This window comes from Eublepharis macularius, chromosome 2, assembly GCF_028583425.1.
Source record: "Eublepharis macularius isolate TG4126 chromosome 2, MPM_Emac_v1.0, whole genome shotgun sequence".
Lineage (NCBI taxonomy): Eukaryota > Metazoa > Chordata > Lepidosauria > Squamata > Eublepharidae > Eublepharis > Eublepharis macularius.
The window spans coordinates 132,912,086-132,924,319 of NC_072791.1; the positions used below are offsets into that span (position 1 = coordinate 132,912,086).

The 12,234-nt window shown below is 40.6% G+C and overlaps 1 protein-coding gene across 1 annotated transcript in view; it reads right to left on the minus strand.

Annotated features, from left to right (window-relative positions):
- Window positions 1–986: 986 nt before the first annotated feature.
- TSPAN32 (tetraspanin 32) overlaps window positions 987–12,234 on the minus strand; it is a 63,096-nt gene continuing 51,848 nt past the window's right edge. The window contains exons 6-8 of the mRNA XM_054972604.1: window positions 7,593–7,682; window positions 3,440–3,523; window positions 987–1,469 (exon numbers count right to left, since the gene is read on the minus strand). Coding sequence (XP_054828579.1) covers window positions 1,374–1,469; window positions 3,440–3,523; window positions 7,593–7,682 — 270 coding nt within the window. The 3' untranslated portion in view covers window positions 987–1,373. The remainder of the gene's footprint in view (window positions 1,470–3,439; window positions 3,524–7,592; window positions 7,683–12,234) is intronic.

A 12,234-nucleotide genomic window follows, 5' to 3' on the forward strand; every position in this document is an offset into this window, starting at 1 on the left:
AATTCCACTGGAGATAAAGTATTTAAGACCATCTCTTACCACAGAAAGGTTACTGAAATGGCCAAATGATGTAGAAATAAAGCCCTTCAAAGGAATCCTAGCTGATGACCTGCCAGCACTAGAACAGATTAGATAGAACAAGAAAGAGCGTGGAATAGAGAAATCATAGCCATGCATTTGCCATCAGAACTATATGTTTGCAGCTCAGAATATTAGAGCATCAGTCGTTAAGTCCCATTGAATGCAATAGCATTTATGATAAAATGTCATTGCATTCAATGGGACTTAACGACTACATTATTCTTTTTGTTTCAGTAATGTTTATAGTGAAATCTTGTGCATGTTTGTTCATACTTAAAAGCCAACCTAGACATTATGGCATCTTCATGGCTATCACAGGGTTGCCAATGCCATTTTAAGGTGATTTTAAAATACCATGAAGTCCATTGGCATGGAGAACTGAGGCTCCCTTGTCTCCCCTCATGCCTTATTAAATACTGAAATGGCTCCACACCCCTCTCCCATGGCTGTTAGCACTTAGAAAGATGCGGGGACAAGTAAAAGAGCACTGCACTGCAGCTAATGAGGCCCACAAGGTATTTTAAAATCACTTTAAAATGGTGGCCGTGGTGTCTTCATGGCAGCCCTGAAGACACTGTCATGTCTAGGTTGGCCCTAAGTCCCACTGAGTTCAGGAGAACTTGCTTCCAGACAAGCTTGTATAGGAGCACTGTGTTAGTAGTCATGACACATTTTAATAGACTTGTACCTCTTTCCTGTCACAACTGGTTTTATTTTTTATTATACAAATAAGATATTCTCAGTATCTAATTGATTTAAACTGTGAAAGTATACAAAATGCAATTCAGATTTAATGGAAGTAACCATATAACTGACGAGAATCATATAAGACAGGCTGAAGTTTCTCCCTCTCCTCTCCTCTCCTCTCTGATTTTTGATTTTTTTTTATGGCTGAGCAACTTCCTTTTAGCTGCAATATGTTGTTCTGTTCTGACTAGCTATTTGGAGGACATTCAATCATGGCTATGAAGTGGAAATCATATTTGGGGTTGGGCAACTTCTTGGTTTCTTTTATATTTCCTGTCGTCATGTTTTTTTCTACACAACACTGCATGCTGCTCATGTCCTTTCCAGCCAACACTTTTTTCATGCTTTACGTACTGATTCTCTAGCTTTCTTGGTTGTATAACATTGGTGTAGACGTTTGGAATTTTATATTTGTGAAAAGAAAACAAGTAAATTGAATAATAACTTGGAGGGCCAGTGATAATCCACTCACAGCCACAATCTATTGTTCAGTTTCTCTTGGTCTGCAGTGGTCTTGAACTTTTCTTCTGAGCTCAAAGGCCATCCTATCGCCCTGCCAGAACATACTTGTCCTTCCGATCCAGACTGCTTTTGAAATGAATTGAGAAGCAGAGGAATGAAGTTAAGATCATCCCATACACCTGGGGAAGGAAAGTAAATGAAAGGGAATTAAGCATCACCATTGGTTATACAATGTTCTTTACATAGTGACAAACATTGGACACTTTTTAAAATATATCTTCTGAAGAATTAAGTTTTAAGAATTTTTGTAAGTTCCATGGAATACTCAATGTATAGTATTAGTATTCTAGTGCTTATGTATTTTTGTGATGAAAGTATTTAGGAGATTTTAGAAACAGCAGGAAATGTACTCACTGATCTCCCCACTATCATATCTAGCTAAACCTTTAGTCCTATGACCCACTAGTACAAAAAAAAAGAAGTGACTAAATAATAATAAAGTGGGATGTGATATTTATAAAATTATCTAGGGGGTAGACACAGCAGACACATATCACCTTTTCTCCCTCTCCCATAATACTAAAACTCAAGGGTATACAACGAAGCCGAAGAGCAGTAGATTCAGGACAGAGATGCTCGTTATACAACAAATGATTAAGATGTGGAATTCATTACCAGAGGATGTAGTGATGGCTGCAGGCATGGATAGTTTTCAAAGAGGGATTAGACAGATCCATGGAGGATAGGTCGATCAGTGGCTACTAGCCACAGTGACTAAAGGGAACCTCTGCATTCATAGGCAGTAAACCTCTGAATACCATTGGGAGGAGGCAACTTCAAGGGAAGAGCTCAGCCTCTATGCCCTGTTGTTGACCCTCCATAGAAACTGGTTGGCCAGTGTGTGAGATAGGCTGCTGGACTAGATGGACCACTGGTCTGATCCAGCAGGGCTCTTCTTCTGTACTTATGAAAAAGGTTTAACCCAGGAATGCCTAGATGCTGAAGCTGGGATGCAAATGCCTACTACAGTATCATAGAACCAATGTGGAGCATCACTGTCTAATAATAGTTTCTTAAGGTGTGGCAGAATATATGCCTTTATCAATGGAGCTGGCATCTGGTCCTCTTGGAGAAATGCATTTCATAATCCTGGTCAACCAACTTCTGCAAGGCAGATTTAATAAGCCAACAGGCACAAGATTCAAGCTGTAAGTTATTCACATACAGCTCACACTGTAATCTATTCAAGTAATCATTGACAGTATGGAGCTGATGGCATCTCTTTTATAGATACTGCTGTTGAGGTACACCTGCTTGATTTTATCCATAAAGTGTTTTGTGGAAGCTGTCATGGTTTATTGCAGCTGACTCAATGTTAGTGTGGGATGAACTGGGATAAATATATATTTCCTTTTCTTGAAGGATAACCATCTGTTCATCTGTCTTAGGACATAAAAAGACGAGACAAAGATCTGCATCAGTCTGTAAAAGGGAAATTGTGTTTGCATGCACAGAAGTAGTTTGAATTGGGGCTGCATGGGAAGGGGAGGGGATTTAACCCTTCAGTCCTGAAACTGCCCCCTCTGCTGTTAATGGCATGTTAAAGGGCAAAAGACAAGCTTTTAAAGGACATCTTTTTTTTCCTTTAAAAAAGCACTAGGGGTTGAAGGGTTAACACCCCCCCCCCTTCCCATGTGGCCAAAATCCAAATCAGGGCCATACACCATGCAATTTACCTTTTACAGATGCACCAACATTTGTGATCTTCATCATCTGTTTTATTTTAAAATTGTTTTTCTATATGATCAAAAGCAAAGGAAATTGAGATGTATCATAAAATAAGATTTTGTTTAATTAACTGGAGAACTGGTGTCTACTATTACTGTCCAGACGGTCATGCCCATAAAGCATGGGAGTACAGTTGGCATCACAGAGTAAAAAGCCTTCATTTTAGTGAAGCAGCTGAGAAACTTTTTTGTCTCGGTTCCATCTAATGACTATGCTGCCCTCCCCAAACCCTGTGATGGATCAGAAACATTTCTTTCAGTTACTCTGAATGCTGAACATTCTCCAGAACTGTGCTGCTATGCCAGCATCTCTGTTCCAACTGCTCCAGTAAACAGGAAGGTGCTAGCACACACACACTTACCATGATGATAGTCGTAATGATCATCAGTATGGAGACATAACTCATGTGTTTTTTCAGGAAGTTGTGGATCTCTTGGAGGCAATCCTGCAATTTGAGAGAAACTGCTTTAAGGACAGAAAGAACCTTAATATGTGAAATTTCCCCTTTCACTTTATGATCATACCAGCCCTTCACAAGTTCAGAGCTTTGCAGTGCTGTCCTAAGCAGAGTTACAACCTTTGGAAATCAATGGACATAGAAATCTCTTTAGAATTGCACTGTTAGTATGCTTCTCTGGCTGATTCCGCACACGTTGGATAATGCACTTTCAATGCACTTTATCAATCGTTTGAGGTGGATTTTTTGTTCTGCACATGAAAAAATCCATTCCAAATGATCTATAAATAGGATTGGAAGTGCATTATCCAATGTGTGCAGAATCACTAACTGTTAACCAGCCTTGGGTGAACTAAGTAACCATTAAGGAATGGTTTGGAAGCTCTGGTAAATCTCTGTTAAACTCTACTGAAATTCACAGGCCAGTGTTTCCCAACCAGAGTTCTGTGGGGTTCCACAAAATATTGTCAGGGGTTCTGCAAGAAATCATGGAATAAATAAATAAAAACCTTTGAAATAATGTGAAAAATGTACAAACATGTAAGCCCAAATATCACACAGAAAGTAAACCTTATATTGACTTTGGATATGAACTTTATTTTGATGTTTATGTAAACTTTATTTTGATTTGATATTTTGATATTTGAAAAAAAGACAGGTAATACAAAAAAGACAGGAAATGCTTCACTTTTAAGTTATAAATAAGCTAACAAACACGAACACATGCAAAACATAGCAGCTCTTTACACATAAATTCCTTGACAATAATTTAGCAGCAATTGAATTGCACTCTTCTCCATCAACTTTTTCTGGCCTGTAGGTAGGGGATTCTCAGGATTTGAAATATTAATTTAGAGGTTCCTCCATGGAAACAACATTAGGAAACACTGACATAGGCTAGCTTATAAACTAATTTATATAGGATTGCAGTGTTAGATACTAAGCATTCAATGTTGCTTCCTCTAATATATGGGATCTGATATATACCACCATGTATTCTCTCAGCAATGAAATACCAGCAGAGCCATGTTATTGACACGTAGCTTCCACAGCAGCTGCTCTGAGTCTCCTCTTGCTGTTTTTTCTCTCTCTCTGACATTTAGTAATGCAAAACATATGGTGCCCTGTAACTGCATTGTGTTTCCCTGTTCCTGCTTCTCTTTATTGTCTTCTGCTGTGGGAACAAGGAACTCACAATTCAGTGACGTTTCATTACACATTTTACATTAAATATTATGGAGAAGAAAGGAGGCAGAGGCCCATAGCTATTGCTTTCAGAATCACTTGTGATAGTTTTGTCCTAATGAGGGTTGAGTGCCACTTTGCTGTTGTACAAAAAGGAACAACTTTCCACTGCAAAGGATTAAAAAGCCATGTTGTTTAACTTCTAAATACAGACAAGTATCGCCTATCTATGTACAGTCTCTGAACAAATGTTCTAGACTCTATGTAAGCCATAAAGAGAAAGCAGATTAATCAAACAAGTGGCCTGAGCACAGCCACAGAGTCTGGGAGACCCAGGTTCAAATCCCCACTCTGCCATGGAAACTCACTGGCCTTGGGCCAGTCACACACTTCACAGGGTAACTTACTTCACAGGGTTGTTGTGAGGATAAAATGGAGAGGAGAATAACATAAGCTGCTTTGGGCCCACACTGGGGACAAAGGTAGGGTATAAATGAAGCAATTAAATAAAAATCAATATAAATGTTCTAGGGGAAAGCAGATGCCATTTCCCCTCCCCTTCTCAAGAACAAGGGGTTTCACCACTATCCTTCCTCCTTGTCAAAGGGGGAGCATGTTGTAAGTAGAACCCCAAAGAAGTCTTACAGCACCATAAAGACTACGCAGTCTGTTAATCTTGAAGATGTCACAAGATTTTCACACTTCCGCTGCCACATACTAACAAGAATTTGTTGGAGTTAGAATGTAGTTGTAGGTGCCTTTTATATGTTACAGTGTTGGTGGGGAAGCCACTGCAGTAATGTTTAATATCTTGGTACTACATAGGTATTTTGCCATCCCAAGCAGTGAGGCCTGCCACTTGAAGCAGGAATGAGCCAAGCATGCTCTGACCCAGGCAACAACAGCGCAGGTTGGGGAAAAATGCTTACTACAATCTCACTCTAGCCTGGAAAATGGCTTCTTATCTCGACACAGCTGACCTGGCCACCTGGATCCATGATCTGGTAACATCAAAAGTTGACTATTGTACTATTATACATTGGTCTCCCATCTAAGTTAACTAGGAGGTTCCAATGGGTGCAAAATGTTGCAGCTCGACTATTATCAGGAGTGAGCAGGAGCTTGAACATCACTCCCCTCCTACAGTCACTCCATTGGCAACCTATCAGTTACTGTGCTCAGTTCAAGGTATTGGTTATTACATACAAAGCTCTTCACGGCCTTGGTCTAGCATACGTACAGGACCACCTCCCTCCCTATGTCCCTCCATGGCAGCTTCACTAATCTGAACAGGGTCTCTTGTAGGTGCCAGCCTGTACATGGGTGAAATCAACAGCAGCCCATACAGGGGCTTTCTCTGTGGTGGCTCCTACCCTATGGAACAGCCTGCCTGAGGAGGTCAGAAGAGCCCCCACACTCCTAGGTTTCCACAAAGTGCAAAACCAAATGATTCAAAAAGGCTTTTTTCTCAGCTAGGAGGGTGGTATTGTAGGAAGGGGTCCCAGATGTTTCGCTAATGAGTTAGGAACCATAAACTTCACCATTATGTTGCCTTACGTATTATCTGTTGCTTTAAATATGTACTCCTATGTACTACCTGTGCTTCAAGTTGTTTAAAGTAAATCCTAGAATTGATTATGTTCTGTTTCAGCAATTCTTCAACCCCATATTGGATCCTTGCTAATGCTGTGTCTTTGTAAACTTGTATTCATTTACCCTATGACATTGTTTATGGAAATGTTCTTGATGCTGTATGGAAATGCCTGCCCTTGTCCTTGTACTCATTAGTGTGAGATTGTACTAAACTCACACTATGTAATCCGCCTTGAGTCTCAGTAAGAAAAAGTTTTCATTCAATGAGAGGTTGTGAATCCTCTGCGAGAGAGGAGGGGTTAAAAGATGAAGGGGGAAAAAAAAGATGAAGGATTTGGTCAAGTTATCAGTTAAGGCTCATCCGCATATACAGTGGAGTAGGGATCCTGGATACAGACAGGACCAGATAGCCTGTATTAGGTTAGTTCATTTTAGGAAGGCAGTAGTTTAGGGATAGGTAAAAAGATCAAGGGAGAATCCTGAGACACCAGCTAACCTTATCTTCAGGGTCTGAGTAAAGGGATGCTTCAGGGACTAAACAGATAAGGTCCACAATTCCAGTATCTCTTATCTGCATAGTAGTGAAGGTGGTAGTGAAGGGAGCAGATACTGCAGGGTTTAGTGAGCCTTTCCCGGATAAAGTCACTCTCTCTCTCTTTCATCAGAAGAAAACAGCCTGGCAGTTCTGTAACCCTGAACTTTTCCTATGACAAGAACTTGTATGATCAATCCTGTTCACATGATGCTACACTTTTAACATTTTACACGCTGGGAAAAAGGCAGAGCAAAATGGTTCACACATCCCTGGGACTGCAACCTGACCTTTTGTTCAAACAATGTCCCTGAGTGGTGGGCTAATGTTTCTCAATGGAGTGTAATTGTTAGGGGATGGCTCCTCAATGCCCCTTCTGAAGTACCCACCTGAGCTTCTTCTGAGGGTTTCCCCTCCCACCTGGGGGAAATGGACAGATGTGTGTGCAAGTAACAGCAATTATGAGTTCGGAGACAGAGAAAGAAGGTGTGATTTGATTAAAGCACCTTGGGGATCTCTGAGGATCTTTCTTGAGTAAAGTAGTGGTGCCCCTTTGCCTCCACCTGCCCTCTATTTATGTATTAGTAAATAATGCAATTATTATTAAAATGTCCTAAATTTTACAAACAGTATTACACAAGTATCCTAAGTTTCCACTGCTCTATCTTCCAAGGGGGACTGACTCAGGTAAACACTTCCATGGGGGGCACTGTAGTGAACCAAGAAAGCCTTCTAATTTAATAGTACCTCTTTTGTTCCCATTGTTTCTAATTGGCACATCTCATTTTCAATATGGCTTGCTTCTTCAAAGGGTAGCTTCTTTCCACAACAGAGAAACTGAAAGAAGAAAACATCACCGCCCTCTCATTATTATTATTCTCATTGTTTTCATATGTAGACACTTCCCCCAGAAGTGGGTGGGGTTTTTTTACGCAGAGGTGTGTTAATGGTACCACTAGTTGCTTTACTTCCTCAGTGTCAGTGCAACATTATTAGAGGTAAGTACTTGGGCGATATTTGCCATATTAGATGGCAATAACAATGAGATTAAATGTACACATTTTCAGTTCACGAGGATAGCGGTGAAATTATGTTTTGTTCTTCACTTGTATCAGTTCTATGCTTAATAACACACCTGTCTGTCTCCTGCTTTCTCAAGACTGTGAAGGGAAGTCTTCCTAATTGCTCTCATAGGTTTTCTGCTCATCACTGCTAGCATTGTGACAATAGTTTTCAAAGAGATTAAAATCTATATCAAGGATTCCTCTACTTGATCTGATTTCTAGCATGCCTAGGGGAATATTCTTTTCACAATGGCAGCTTGAATGTTGCAACCCACAAAGTAAGTATCTCTTTTTTTTCCTTTATATCTCTGGTGCTTCTACCATCAGAATATAAGACATGCAGTTACTGGGAAACAACTTTCTGAAAGATATTAAAAATTTAAAATATGGCTTTGAGTTCTTTGTGCAAAAACAGGGAAGAAAGAATTGAGGAATCAAGAAAGAAACTAAACAAGCAAACAACATTGGTCTTCCGCTATGGCTCTGATCAGATTGTTATCAAAAGCAGCTCCAGCTGTGCAGGAGTCTGGTATTTCCTTGAGTCAGCTATCTGTGGGAGGACAGGAAGGCCTTTCTGCCTTTCCAGCAAATGTTCTGTGTGCACTGCTGTGCCCTGTCTGCACCATGGCTCTTTCTTTCCTTCCTCATTACTTTTTAAGGACAGTTGGACTATTCTGAATAGCTACTGGCTGCAAGATTCCACCAGCTCTCCTTCCACCATTGAGAAGACTGGGCCCCCTCAGATCTGCCTTGCCCATGATGCTGTTCTGCTCTCACCTTCCTTCATTTGCATTGAGTAGGAGGAAGGCAAGAGGTGTCCTTTCCCTTTGGCTGCTGCCACTTGCCTGATCAGCTTCTGGAGAGTGTTCAACCCTCCCTAGAGGGTTTGCAACTGTTGCCCACATGGAGGAGGTGAATGGTAGCTGCTCCTTATTAATGAACCCCCCCCCTCCATATTATCCCACCTGTGGCACTGTATTGCTGCCTTTGACAACAAACAGCAATCATGATGTAGAGGTTAGAGTGTTAGACTAGGATCTGGGACACCCAGTTTCCAGGCTCCAGTTTGCCATGGAAGCTCACTGTGTGACCGTGGGCTAGTCACAACCCTTGGTCTAACTTACCTCACAGGGTTGTATGTGGATAAAACAGAGGAAAGAACAATGCTGTTGGGTCCCCATTGAGGAGAAAAGCAGAGTATAAGTATCTAAATAAATAAATAATCTGCAGCAAATTTTTCTCCATAGAAAAAGGACAAGCACCTGTTGCTGCTTCCTCATTGACCACTAGGGCAGGTTGATATGGAAGAGTAAAGCAGAAATAATAGGCAGAGCATTCCCAATTACAAGAGGGAGATAAGGATACATGCATGGAACTTGCTTTGGGTCTGTTTCCTTCCCTGGAGTTAGCAAATGGTAAGAAGTGGGGTGGGTGGGATGGACACAGCTGCCTTTGAGGAGGCTTCACTTCACTTCTGCAAATGAGCTCTTCTTTCCTTTCCTTTTTCTCCTCAGCCTTATATTCCTAATCCAGCAATGACTTTTGTGCCTTCCTTTGTGCTTTGTTCCTGGTTTTGTATTCTTTAAAGAGCCCCAAACATTTACCCAGTCCTTGCTGGGAGGTGGGATGGGGGGAGATGTCTGTCTTGCAAAATGACTACACTGAGTTCAAGCTTTTATGTTATCCAAAACTCTTCATCAGGTTTAAGATTATGACCTATGCTTGATGAAGAATTCTAAAGAACTCAAAAGCTTACTCACTGTTTTATGTCATTTTGCAGAAGAGATTTGTTGAACTGGCCACTGTCTCGACAGAATATAAAATAGCTTCAACATTTTGTCTCAGCTTGCTATCTAATATGCAAAAGCACATAAAGTTCAACTTGTTTACACACAGACTGATAACCTAGGCTGTTTCCACACATGTTGGATAATACACATTCAATGCACTTTAGCAATCCTTTGGAAGTGGATTTTTTGTTTCACACACAAAACCCTAGTTCCAAATGATCGCTGAAGAGCATTGAAAGTGCATTATCCAATGTGTGTGGAAGCAGCCTAGGGCTGTAGTGTAAAATAGATACAATTCAAAAATTGTTAGAATTAATCCAAAGTTATACTGACTTTTATACTGACTTTTATATAGAATACTGACTTTTATATTTACATTGTTCATTTCAAATGCCAAGTAAATTAAATAAAAAGTTAATTCTAGAGGTCTCATTTTTCTCTCTCTTGAAGGGGAAGGGGTACCTGGTGAACCATTAGCAATGGTGTTGACAAGCTGACATGGCCACTGCCCTTCCACTGGAGGAACAGCTAGTGGAGGGCAAGGAGTTGCAGCTATCTATGGAAGCAACATACTTATTGGATGGGCCCACTGGAAGGGATATTACCAAGCCCAGGCCCCCAGGCAGCCCTTCTATTCTGACCTTGCTCCTGTTCGCACTTCTTTCTTTCACAGGTTCAAGCCACTACACCTGTTTTCTGCTCTTCTCCTCTTAAGTGAGCCCTCATTATGCTCTCCAAAGAAATTTGTCCTTTCCTCCTCACATTTAGATGTCTTTGAGCAAGGCAACATATCTGCAAGGTTAGGAAATAATAGGAACCACTGAGTTAGAATCAATATTGAAGCAAACTGATTTCATTTGTACATTTGGACTTGTGCGGTTTATAGTCTTAACGAAGGCAGAATGTTGGAAGTCAGGTGGTACATGAAGTCTTTGCAACTCCTTGTATTTCTGAACCAGGCATTCTCTAGATCCCCTTCAATCCGGTTTTTGTGCTTGACATTATTCTGAAAAGTTGCCCTGCTGTATGCTCTGAAAATGCTAAAGCTGCCTTGATCTATGACAGTATACTGACAGCGGGAGAATGTTCCTATTGATTCTCAGGGACTTCTCAGTAGCTTTCAGTACAGTCAACCATAGTATACTTCAGGACTGTCTGGTGGGACTGGGCCTTAGTTCTATTGTTTTACAGAGGCTCTAGCTCTTTCTGGAGTATCAATTTCAGAAATTGTTGCTGGGGAATTTTTGTTGTGGCCCAGGGCCATTTGCCTATATGCAGTACTGCAAGGTTCCATCTTGTTCCCCATGCTGTTGAAAATGAAAACCCCACGTGAGCTTGCTATGAGTGAGCTATGACTTGATGGCAATATCCAATGTGCTAAATCAGTGCCCAGGAGTGGTAAACTACTGGATGAAGGTGAATGTAATCCAGATAACTTGCAAGAGCTAGGGATGAAGCAAAACTGACATGGGAATAATTATACAGTTTGTTCTGAATGGAGCTATGCTCTTCCTGGAAGAATGGATACATCGCTTGGTAGTGCTTTAGTTATTCTCTCTCCCTGAGGTGACAAGGAATGCTTTCTACCAGGTTGATACTACAGCTGTGCCCATTCCTGGAGAAAGCAGACCTGGCCTATGCCACATTTCCATTGGTAACATCCAAAATAGATTGATGTAATGTGCTGTCTGTGGACTTGCCTTTGAAGATGGTCCAAAAACGTTAACTGTGACAGTCCAAATGTAAAGAACATATTAAGCCAATACGATATCAATTATGATGGCTTCCAGTATATTTCCTGGCTCAAGTCTAAGTTTTTGGCTTTTAAAGCCAAAGGATTTTGGTTGTTAAGGGACTGTGCAATATGAATGTTGCTGAGTTTTATGAACTGAAATTGTTTTACCTATTTTCTACCTCGTTTTTATACTCTGATGTGATCTTGCTTGTGGAGAGAGCAGAATATAAATGCAATTTAAAAAATAAACAAACAAATGATCAGCCAAGGGGACTTAGTTGCAGTGACCTCCGGTGTGTTTAGTGAGGGCCTCTGCAAAGGCCTTCTCAGCAGCTACCCTTGCCATTATGGAACTCCTATTCCCAGGCACTTCATTTAACCCTCTCACTGCAGGCCTCCCAGCAGCACTTGAAGCACTTGAAACCATACTTACTGCAGATGGCCTTTGAGTAGAATTGTTCATCGTTGGATTTTATCAGTATCGGTTTTATGTTCCATTGGTTTTAAGGCTTTTAATGAATATTTTATCTGTTTTACTCTGTGAGCCACCTACAGTATTTTTTTGGAAAGGCATGATAGAAATTATCTAAATACATAAATAATAAAGTTGACACATTTGTCATATGTCATCATTTCATAACATGAATGCAGGAGAATCTCAGCACTCCTGTATTTAGTGTGGTTTTTGCTTTTTTTGCCTGGAGATATATTCCCTTTGTGGGTTGCTAACCTATTTGCCATGCCAGAGTACTGTGATAAACTGAAAGGAACCAATAACAAAAAAGTGGTGCTCCCTATTC